Source organism: Helianthus annuus, chromosome 17, assembly GCF_002127325.2.
Source record: "Helianthus annuus cultivar XRQ/B chromosome 17, HanXRQr2.0-SUNRISE, whole genome shotgun sequence".
Taxonomy (NCBI): Eukaryota; Viridiplantae; Streptophyta; class Magnoliopsida; order Asterales; family Asteraceae; genus Helianthus; species Helianthus annuus.
The window spans coordinates 81,965,540-81,977,831 of NC_035449.2; the positions used below are offsets into that span (position 1 = coordinate 81,965,540).

Consider the following 12,292-nt stretch of genomic DNA (forward strand, 5'->3'; position numbering starts at 1 on the left):
CAGGATCCAGCCACCAATTATACTGACTAATTAAATTGATAACAAAAAGTAATACTTACTAACCATAAGATTAGCAAATATCAAGTTCAGAGTTTAAGGTTTCAAGTTCAAACAGTAATAAGTAGCGGAAGCATAAATAAACAGTTTTAAACAATGCTCATAAGGTAAGCATGATAAATGCCCAACACACGGGCAGACGACCACTACACATCCCAAGCTGCTGCTCCAGTCACTGGCCACCTGCAAAGCATGCAGTAAGGGGTCAACAATAATGCTGAGTGAGTTCACTAGTTGTCCAGTTTTAATTACCAAAAACTTGTTTCACCAGTTAATTTATCCGTTTATACATGCCATGGGGAGCTACCCCAAGAGTTAGCGACTAAACTGTTTTTTTTCCAATACCGAACACTAGGTAACCGTTTGCGTTTCCGCAGGATGCCCCGATGTCAATGTTCTATCATCATTGACGGATGCCTGAGTACATTAGTTCACGACCGATCCCATACCATGGCACGGTGTGAGGTTGGTAAAACCTAAATAGCGCTATCAACTAATAACCCGTTCGCCTGGCCCCGGCGACTAATCGGTATTATGTAGTAGGGACTTGAGTGATAGAGTTGCGTTTAGTGCCGTTTGGTTGCATTTCGTATAAACAGTAATTAACTAAAAGGTTTCCCAACACAAGGGAAGGTAAAGTAAGTTTGTTCCCAGTAACTAGGGAAGGAATGTAAATGGTATCCCCTTTACAAGGGGATAGGGTTGTTTTAGTCTCGTGTCCCAAACCACCGGGACGCATGCTTTTAAGTTGTGAACTCACCTTGGGTTGCTCGGTAGATATTTTACCCGGTCAAGTATGTTGGTCACCACGTCCTAGCATGGTTACCAAGTATGGGTCAAGTCGGGTACAAGTAAACACATATCGAACACGTATGGCAATACATATAGCAAACACGTATAACATGCGAATACACAAACAGTTGGGTTATTGGGTCAGCCCTAAACATATAATCAGCAGTAACAAACATGCAGTCCAGTCAACAGAAAGCCCAACAGTCAAAAGCCCAATAACCCTAAAACTGTCCAGTCGAGACAAGAGTGACTCGCAACCGAGGTTGCGACTCGCAACCGAGGTCTCGGTCCGTCACGTTTTGATTACGAGTTGCAACCAGAGTTTACGACTCGCAACCAGCAGTTCCGACTCAGTAGCAGTGGTTACGACTCGCAACCGGATTCGATACGCGTTGGTTGCGACTCGCAACCGGGAGATCTCGACAAGACTTTATGTGGTCTCGAGTAGCAACCAAAGGTTGCGACTCGCAACCGTGATTACGTGCACATGAATCAGTTTCTAGAACCTGCAAACAGTACTGGCCAATAGAATTGCAATTTCATGAAATCAGATTGTACTATGCCACTAAAACATGTTTTCTTGTCTAACCCTTGTCTAAAATGGATCAAACACACATATTTTTGAATATACAAACCATCTTCAAACTGTTCATCATTTACACGAACAATAATCAAACAATATTCATCACCACAATCATCAACCATCCTAAATTATTCATTCGACACCCTAACCAGATCCTCATTACTAACTGATAACAAACCGTTCAAGCATGAACAAGGATTTCATAACCATTATCATATACAACACATACCAACAACATAAACCGAAACATAACCTTACAACTAGCAACGATTTAAATCAAACTCCAATATCTAACCGGATAATCATAGCAAACAACACATACATGATTATGATCTTTAGGTCCTAAATGCATCAATCGGATAACATAACAAGAGGCTACAAGCATCATTTAGTAACAAGCAAAGCAAAACAACTTGTAGAAATATTCATGCTAACCGGTTGGAAGTAGTGGTCCAAGAATTCGATAAACTAAGCTCCGAAAGATGATCCTGAGCTTGAATCCGCGAGCCTTGATGCTATGGTTTGACCCGAGAGAGATGAGATGGTGAGGAAGTGATCTTGGTTGCTAGAATTCTTAGGGTTTTTAGTGAGAGAGATGAGATGAGAGTATGAGAGTGTTGTGAGAGGAGTGTTGTAAAAATGGTTAAGGGATGGGAGGGTTGGTTTATATAGTGTCACAAGTAGGTTAGGGTGTGTGTGTGTGTCGGTTATAAGAGGGTGGGCTAAGGAGTGTTGCAAGGTCCAAACCGGCCCAATACTGCTCACTCGAGACCACTCCGGGTCTCGAGTCGGGTCCGGCTCACTAGTATTACACACATATATATATATATTACCCGTATACATAAATACACATAGCATGCAACAACGAATAGCTCCAAATTTTCATTTAATAACATATATACACGTAAGTTACATTAAAAGGTTTCCCGGGAAAATCCGAAGTGTCACAGTTTTCTCCTTCTCAGTAATGGGCAGCTCATGCTCAGTGACAGGAGTGGGCCCCGACCCCTGCGCCGAATCAGTGGTAATGGGGGCAGTGACCTCAGGCCCGTCGGCCTAGTAGGAGGCTTCTCAACAATTTTCTCTTTGTCAACAACTCTCTCTCGCAACCTCTTTTCCCCGTACAGGCTTCTCAGGCCCCTTCTGTTTCTCCTTGTCAACTAACTGTGAAGAAGTATAGGGCTTGATAGTGACCTTGGTAGGTCGGGGCCTTTTCTGGGCCGTCTCCAAGGGCTCTGTGATGGTCACGCCTTTCTCGGTTTTCTTCTTTTCAGCCTCTGCAAGGATGGAGTATTAGAAAGGAGAATATTACAAGTACAAGTAAACAAAACACTAACCAGGGGAGAATCTGTAGAGTGAGCGCAAGTTGCTCTTCTTCCCAATCAAAGGAGCCTCGCCCGTTTTCGGCAATAGAGTGGCCCCAAGCGCGGCCTCCCGGCTCCTTTTCCTTATCAACTGCACCGCAGGCTCTTCTGGTGCTTCTTCTTCTTCATCATCCCCCTCCTGCGCGACAGACGATGGGGTAGCCCCAGCATCCGGGTTGCGGGAGCCCGCGCTCCCTGAACTCTTGGAGCCTCCTGCTCCGGTTCTATTCTCTCCTATACGCGATAAACCCTCGAGTGAATCACTGATAATAACATAGTCTTCCAGGTTACTTTGACGAAGGCGGAAAGTACCTTTGTCAGCAGCAGGAGCGGTTGCGCGACTACTCTCAACTCCCTTGCTGATCACCTCAGGATCTAGCGCGATAACCTTCTTCTTTTTCCCAGGCTTCTTCTTTTTCTCTTCAGGGTCTATCCCCAAATCGCGCAGCACACCTGCAAAGATTTGAGACCATGGACTTAACTCTCCATTTGATGATCCCACGGACTCCTCGCTGGAAAGATAGACAACCTCTTTCCCAGCAGAAGTCACGGAGCGCAAGGGTCGAGGGTTAGGTATATGCGCACCTTCAGTTGCAGTCGGCGGCTCGGCGAAGGCATCAGCAGCTGGGTACATGAAATTGCTCCTTATCTGCTCATACCAGTATTCCTCCCCATCCCGGAGTGGGCGCACGCCCATGGACCCACCGAACGTAGCGAAAGCAGCTTGATACAAGTGCGCCTCTACACATCAAATCGTATGAGTAAAATAAAGCATGAAGCATGAAATCAGGGAAATTAAGGAAATCACTGACCTTGATCACCAATCTTCAAGACAGGAACTTCCTCGCTATCAGGCGACCATCGGTCACTCATGCGCGCCGTAACTAGGACATTTTCTCCAAATACCCGGTTAGGGGTTGGATTTAGTTGCTGATACCACCTTTCATGTTTGGGAATTGGAAGATCTTCTTTCAACACCGGCTCACTCTAGTCCCGGAAAGGCATGACGATCGGGAGCACCTCCTCGCGAATGAAGAAAAATTTAGGTTTCCAATCATGGAAACTCTTCGGTGGGTTCAGCAAGATCTTCTTCGCAGCTCCACGGCTGGCAAAAGAAAAAAACCCATAGTCCGTTGGAGCTGATAAAATGCCCGGAACTTCTCAACAGTAGGCTCAATGCCATGGGCTCGACATAGGAACTCAAAATGTCGAACCCTAACCATCCCGGGAGAGCTCATCTGTGAAATATGAAAGTTGTAGAAATGCAGAATGTTTCCCATGAAGTTCGTCGCCGGCAGCCGGAAATTCCCCTGAAAGAAGAAATCTTCAAATAATGTAATATAACCCGGCGGCGCGTCGGCGGCTGTTTGATTCTGGGCCGGATACCTTGCATCCCATTCCGGTGGAACCGGAAACTCCTGACGATTTGCTCAAACAAACCTAAATCCCACCGGAGAACCGGGACAGGCCCCTCCTCTCCGGGATTATCTTCAACATGTTCTTCTGCCATCGGTGTTCTTGAAGAGATTGTTGAATATGCAGGAAGCTTAGATATGAAGAACTTGAAGAACTGCTAAAAAGGTTTGAAGATTTGAAGAGTCGATGAAGAAGATTAGAGAGAAGTGAGTGCAAAGGGCATAAGGAAAGTGAACCCTTCTCACCTCATCGAGTATATATACCCATCGCATTTAATGCGATGGGTAAACGTGCCGCATGCGCCGTTCACTTGGCCAACCAGAGGATGCCACGTAACGCGTAAAAGCAGGGGTGACGGTTACCACGCGCGCGTGGGCCTCACTCTCCTGACGAAAAGTGGAACCGTCACAGACGGCGTGATGACATCCGTGCCAGGAGTCAACTTAAGCGTCACAATCAGAGACTTATCTCACCAAACCCTCAGAATTCAAATTTCGAGGAATTTCCCGCCCAAATCTCCCAACACTTAACCCCTAGATGTCCAGTCAACTGCTGCGCCCTTGTCTGATCAATCACACTGATAGCTTCAATAGTTCACTGAAATTTTATACAAAGAAGTTACCTAGAAGCGCGCAATTTACCTTGTACACAAGATACTCGCGCTATAGCTTCCTCAATGGGCAACAATCACCTAACAGATAATGTAGTCGCGCCGTAATAATCGTCAACTCCTATACGCGGGCGTCTGCAAGGTCAAAACAAGCAACCTCTATACTTTTCTTTTTCTAAGTCCAGAGCTCCAACCACTTGCCCTACGCATGGTGCAGCACTGGACTGGGGGGACTTGAAGGGGTATGGCCCCAAAAAAGCCGCGAAAACCTTCGTCAAGGCTGCGCAAAGGGCCATACTCCTTAGTCAACATTTTCTCTTGTTAAGGCAATGCGCGATTACCGCCACATCCCACGAAGAGGCGCGAGGCCCAATCAGAAGAGAACAATCACGATACTTAGCAATTTGATAAGAACCTTCATTACCTGTAAGCCCGCGCAACTCACAGAAAGGTTGCGGAGCGAGACCAGGGTAGGAAGGTACAAAGGGTACAAGTGGCAGAGAAAAGGAGCCAATGAACATCCAGCAGGCTCTGTTCAATCGTGCGCCACGATCGTCTGACGTACAGAGAACGAGAAGTACTTAAGGACGCCTACGTGGCACCAATCAGAGGACGGAGACATTTGTCCCACGATCTCCACTTGTCTGCTGATGGCAGAAGGACGACAGGGCCGACAACAATGACACGTGGCTCCAATCAGGGCGCGCCAGCGCCGGAGAACTTCTAGAAGCCACTAACGGTCGACACCAGTGAGACAAAGAGCATATCCATTATGTTGTCGATTACCGGCCCAAGGCCCATCAGCCTATATCCTATTACACCTCTCCGGCTATAAATAGAGACCTCACTCCATAGGTTAAATACTCCATTCCCTCTACTCTCACTCTTAATACTTAATTATCCTCCCAAAGCAGTCGCTTATTCTCACGCTGGAGCCCGGTTAAGAGGGAAACCCCCACATTCCCCTCTTAACGAGTAACGGTGTTCTGTTTTGCAGGATTAGTGGTTCAAGAAGAAGCTCAGAAAAGTCATTAGAAGATTAACCATCATGATAGAAACATAAACCAAACTAATCATCCTCATAATTAGTTCAGTGTTTCTTCAATGTTCTAACTTCACCTAAGGGCAGGCGGTTTGGTTGCGGGGACCAAGCTCGGGGTGTGGAGTCACCAATCGGTGACCACACTGTGGTGTTTGAGTTAGGGTGTTTGGGTAGAAGAGAGGGAGAGAAATCGGTGTATACTCACCGAAGGTGGTGAAGAACAAATGGAGGAAAGAGAGAGGAGAGAAGAACCAATCAAAGTTTTTTAATTTTTAATTGAGTGGGTGTTTGAATCATACCTAGTGTTTGAGTACAAAATGGGGAGTGAAGGAGGAGCTGACATTGCTTTATATTATTAGTAGAGAATCACTCAAACACCCTAGAGTGATTAACCATACCCCCACCCTAACCAATTTTACACACCACTAATGAAAGTCTTAGATCCACCACTAGTTTTATCATTTAGTTTTTTCTTTTTGTTGGCATAAAATGCCCATACAGTTAAAATTATGACATATACCGTATTTTTCTAAACCATATAAAAATAAATAAGTTTAGCAGTCAACACGTAAACTCATAACCGTACTAGCTAGTGATTCACACAAATATTTGTTATTTGGAACTAGTATTTAAACCCACACTTCGCAGATTGGACACATACTTTAATGAAGATATCGACATACTGGCCGAAGATTGGACATAAGGAATCCGAACCCGTCCTTATGGGCCTCACCACATGTGAGAACCATGAAGTTTAAATATGAGATTCTAAACCCTACACATATTTCTACCACAAAATCAACACTACCACGATACTAGTGGTCAATTTTGACCCTACATCGCTATCATGTGATGCAATTTCAACCTTGTTCTACTTTCATAAAAAGAGAAATTTGATCTAGATGTATTCACTATTTGTGTATATCATTTTACAAACAATAATAAAATATTTTTACATGCTTCTTTTATAACTTTTAATAATTTAATAAAACCAAATCAATCAATTACAATATAGTGACAGGTAAACAGTTAATTATCTATGTTTGAATTAATAACATTAATTAGTTATTGTAATGTTTCATTTAAAAGTTATATTAACCTTTTATAATAGCTCAAGAGATTTGGTAAATTAAAATTATATCAAACTTTGTTACAACTTTAAATGGCTCACTTGTTTTTCTATAAAAAAATGGCTCTCTTCGATTTTGGTGATGAAAAATACGCGTGGCTCACAGATTGTGAAAGCTTATGTGAACAATATATGGAATCTTGGATCTATTTAGGTGATGTACTTTGCTTTTATTTGCCTTTTTCATAAAGCAAAAGACTCCTTTATAAAACTACGTACAATATGCATTCATATTAAGATTTTCTATTGCTTTACTAAAACCATCTTTGTTGGTATCCCCAGCTCCCTACTCAATTTGTGTTTATATGGAGTGTCGTGAATGAACATCTAACAAAAATCTAATTTATTATGATCTAGAAAATCATATTGAAAAGGTATATACAAGAATCAATACTTTAGTAAAGTTTCAAATGTTCAGGAATATATTATATTCTAAATCATTAATAACACATGGATTTATATGTAATCACATGTTAATGAGATGGTTATTAACACATGGATTTATATTTTCAAAGTTAAATGCATGAGATGGTTAATAACACATGGATCTAATATACTTTAAGTTAGATGGGGCAAGGTTTAAAAATTAAAGATTTTAAGAGACTAAACATGTAAATAATGGTAAGATACGAATTTATCAAGTATCATAAATATAAGGGTTGACGTAGAGGTGTAAAGAAAAACCGGTTTTATAACCGTAATCGGAAAAAAAAAAAAAAAAAACCAAAACCGGTTTTTTAAAACCAGTTTTAGGACTGAACCGAACGGGGCGGTTTGTGACCGGTTACTGTTTTTGATCTTTGCAACCGGTTTAAAAACCGAAACCGGTTTTAAAAAACTGGTTACGTAAGTGAAACCACAGGGACTGAAATCGCAATTTTTAAACTAATAGACTGAAATAGTGATTTTTGACAAACTGATCGTCGAACTCCCTACAGCGTCTCGTGCTTTCTTGCTGCCGTCTGATTTTCTCTTCAATTCACGTCCACTTGCGGCGGATGTTGATCGAACTCGCCCTCTGAAGATATATATATTCGTCAATAATAAAAATCCATCTCTCCGGCCGCCTTATGCTTCATATTATTCACCTTCCAACAAATAAAATGGGCTTCGGCCTCTTGTCTGATGTATATATTAGGGATAATATAATAATCAAACATCATGTTTTAATAATTACTCCATGGCCCAAAATTTCGATTTATGCAAACATGCTGGACTGGTTGTCCTTTTCGGCCCAATACCCTACTGATTTTCGAAATTATGCATGGATGAAGTCTATTTTGGAGGCCCACCATGTGAAAGTCTTGTAATTCTACTGGGCTACCATGCTTTTCCCCAATAATTCTCGTCTCTTGTGTCTATGGCTGTAGATGTTATATAACTAGTTTTTGGCTTTTGCCCCGCCCGTGTTGCGGGGCAATAATCCGAGTATTTCTCTCTCATAACATATATGTCTGTGTTTCGGTTACTTGTACATACCACTCATAACACGATCTCAAAAAAAATTACATCGAGTCAACAAATTTAAACAAAAACACTACCATACTTTTACTAAAAAATAATAAAACGATAGAAAGACTATAATTTTAAATTGGAAGCAAAATTGAAATTTTTCAGGACAAATGAGCATGTACCAGACATGCCTGAACGAATACAAATTACACCTATGCCCGCCCGCGTTGCACGGCGTTAAATCAAATATTTCTTAGTATTATAACACGTATGCATGTACTTAGGTTACTTGTACATACTACTTGTCACACGATCTAAAAAAAAATACACGGAGACAAACAATTAAACGAAAAGACTACCATAATTTTGCTAAAAGAAATTAAAACAATAACAGGTCTGTAATTTTGAGCTGGGGGTAAAATACCAATTTGTCAGGACCAATGAGCGAGTGTTAGACAACTGTTTGACACAAAAAAAGTTACATTGAGTCAACCAAGCAAAATAAAACAGTAGTATAGTTTTGCAAACAAAAAAAAAGTAAAACGATGGCAAGATCATAATTTTTAACTGGGGTAGAAATCGTAAATTCTGAAATGGGAGCAAAATCATAATTTTGAACAGAGGGCAAAATTGTAAAAATATTTTGAACTGGGGGCGAAATCATAATTTTAAACTGAGGGCAAAATCATAATTTTGAGCTATAGGGGAAAACATAATTTTATTTTGAACTGTGGGCAAAAACGTAATTTTGAGTTGAGAGCAAAATCGTAAATTCGAGCTAGGGGCGAAAACATTTTTTTTTATTTTGAAGGGGAACAAAAGCGTAATTTTAGACGAAGGGCAAAACCGTAAATTTAAACTGGGAGTAGAATTAGAAATGGGTTTTTGAACTGAGGATAAAAGCGTAAATTTTTAGCCAGGGCAAAAATATAATTTTATTTTGAATTAGGGACAAAAACGTATTTTTAAATAAAGGACGAAATCGTATATTTAAACTGGAAATAAAATAAAATTAAAAAAGGATGGTCCAATAGGGAAGTGTCAGGCAAACTGACTCGCACTATTCCCTGAAGTCCTTTTTGTATATGTAGGATATTGACCAACACAATATTTAAATAAGAGTAAACTTTCGTTTTGCTCCATGTGGTTTGGTCATTTTAACGGTTTTGCCCCAAACTTTTAAAAATAGCCATTTTACTTCATGATGTTTTGGTTTTGTTGCCAGTTTGCTCCCTGCGGGGAGCAAAATGGAAAAACAAACAATTTGGATGGAGTTAGAGGCGGGGAGCAAACTAGCAAAAAAACTGAAACATCAGGGAGTAAAATGGCTATTTTTAAAAGTTTAGAGCAAAACCGTTAAAGTGACCAAACCATAGGGAGCAAAACGGAAGTTTACTCTTTAAATAATTTTTCCATGAGTCCCTCCATTTAACAAACATAAATGATGCCATCTTTGTTTTGTACAAAACCTACGATTAAAAGAAAAATCAATTAATGGCATATTTATTTTGTTAATTAATTCTAACAATATTTGTGAAAAATTAAATATGATATTAATAATTAATCAATCAATATAATATTTATAAGTTTAGTATTATTTCTTTTGACATAAAATACACCGTTTTAGCTCTTTTCCACTTAAAATTACCAACTTTCAAATATGAATTACATACGGGTATAATTTAATGTGGAAAACCCTAAAGTTACTCAAAAGTGTAGGAATAATTATATAAAAATATGTATAATTTAGAGGACATCACAAACCACATGGACGAAAACAGTAACTAACTCTAATTTTATATATACACACAACATATAAACTTACTCTTTTCTATCATTCTCTCTTCCACAAATACACCTCCACAATCTCCATCACCAACGTCACCGCCACCGCCGCCACAAACACCCTGTCTATCTCTATCTCGGCACTTGTACCTCATCACCTCTCGTCGACCCATCGTACCAAACATCAATACCACCCGTCTTTCTCTTCGTACCATACATAATTAATTTATTATTATTATTTTATTTAAAGGTAAAAAAGTTTAAAAAAATAAGTTGGTATATACGTATATAGATATAAATGTGAGTATATGTATTATATTTATAATTATTTTTATTGTTTTTTAATTATAAATAAGAAAATAAAAACAAAAAACTAATGGTGTAAATTGCCAAAATCTTCTTCGAGTTGAGGAAATCGGCCAAATCGTCCTTAAGTTAACGATACATTTTAACTGAGTTTTTGATTTTAATGAAAATAGTGATTTTAATGAAAATGAAAACAAAATAAAACATCAGAGGTATAGTCATAAAGAAATCTTATTTAGATACGATTTTAGCATCTTACTCTTTTAAATCAACCAATTATAGAATTAACCCTTCACAATAACCCAAACTCTTGGGTCTTTTACAACAATAAAATACTTAAATCCAAAACCTATATCTAACCTAATTCCCGCCTAACCTCCTTCACTCTCTAATTCTCCATTCACATCAACACAAATGGGTAAAGGAATCTTCTTCACCTCCGCCTCCATGCTTCTCGCCGTCATAATCACCACCACCCTCCGCCACCACAACCACCACAACAACCGCCCAAACAACCCATCACTACCCAACTACACTTCCAACGCTTCCAAACTTCTCCGATCAAACGGCTTCAACTTCATATCCAACTTCCTCCACATCTCCCCGGAACTCTTCCTCTCAAACACCGACTCATCGTTAACCATCTTTGCCGTACCCGATGCCGCTATCTCCAACCTCTCCATCCCTCCATACATGATCAAACACCTCCTTGCATACCACACTTCACCCACAAAACTAACCCTCCAAGATTTGTTCAAGAAACCCTTGAAAACCTGCATACCTACATTGATCCCACACCACACTGTTTCAATCACAAAGATTGATTACAAAAAGCGTGTTCTTGAAATCAACAATGTGTTGATCACTCACCCGGATTTGTTTCTTCAAGGGCACGTGACCATTCATGGTGTAGCGGGTTCTTTTGCTACCTTTGATCATCATCAAGAAAGTATTGTTTTACCATTTTGTGAAGCGGATGATATTGGTGGGTTTGTGAAGAATAAAGATGAATGGGGGAGGATGATTAAGTTTCTTGGTTCGTCTGGATTCATGGCGTTTGCCATCGGGTTGAAGTCTGTGACAGATGGGATTTTTAAAGATTTTCCTGATTTGAAATCGGTTACGGTTTTTGTAACGCGGAATGTGGCGTTGAGGGTGATGTCTTCGCCTTTGTTGGATATGTTTATGAGGTTTCATATTGTTACGCAGAGATATGGTTTTAAAGAGTTGGAGGGGTTGCCACCGGGTGCGAAATTGTCGACGCTGGTTACTGGAAAACATGTGGGTGTTGGTGAAAATTCGAAGGTGGTGATGATCGATGGAGTGTCGATTACTGCACCGGATTTGTTCGTGTCGAAGAATTTGGTAGTTCATGGGATTGCTAGGGCTTTGAGTATGGATGAGCTTTCAAGCATGTCTCGATAAAAATGGCGGATGTTCTATTTTCTCTTTCTTTTAAAAAATCTATGGGCTTGTTTAGCTCATGTAGTGCATGTGTATGGACTTTCATAATTTTTTATGGTGAAAACTGGAAATGGCTTCTTTATGATTAGTGATGGGTCTTATGATCAATTTTAAAAATTCAGTTTAACATCTCTTATAAAAAAAGAAAGAGGTTCAATGTGCAGACCCACATAGAGCGGGTCGGGGTTCATGGACCCTAATATTTTTTAAAAAATTAGTAGATTTAGTATATTAAATTTTATAAGAACCCCACAAATATAATTAGACGGACAACATAGAAAGAAAAGGAAAG

General features: G+C 40.1%; 1 protein-coding gene across 1 annotated transcript; it reads left to right on the forward strand.

Moving 5' to 3' along the window:
- Nucleotides 1-10,847: 10,847 nt before the first annotated feature.
- Nucleotides 10,848-12,088, forward strand: LOC110921888 (fasciclin-like arabinogalactan protein 21). The gene has a single exon (XM_022166213.1). The coding sequence runs from the start codon at nucleotides 10,951-10,953 to the stop codon at nucleotides 11,959-11,961; it is 1,011 nt and encodes a 336-aa protein (XP_022021905.1). The 5' UTR covers nucleotides 10,848-10,950; the 3' UTR covers nucleotides 11,962-12,088.
- The last annotated feature ends 204 nt before the right edge of the window (nucleotides 12,089-12,292 follow it).

Coding starts and splice junctions, on each gene's coding strand:
- LOC110921888 (XM_022166213.1), top strand. CDS start 10,951: ATGGGTAAAGGAATCTTCTTCACCTCCGCCTCCATGCTTCTCGCCGTC.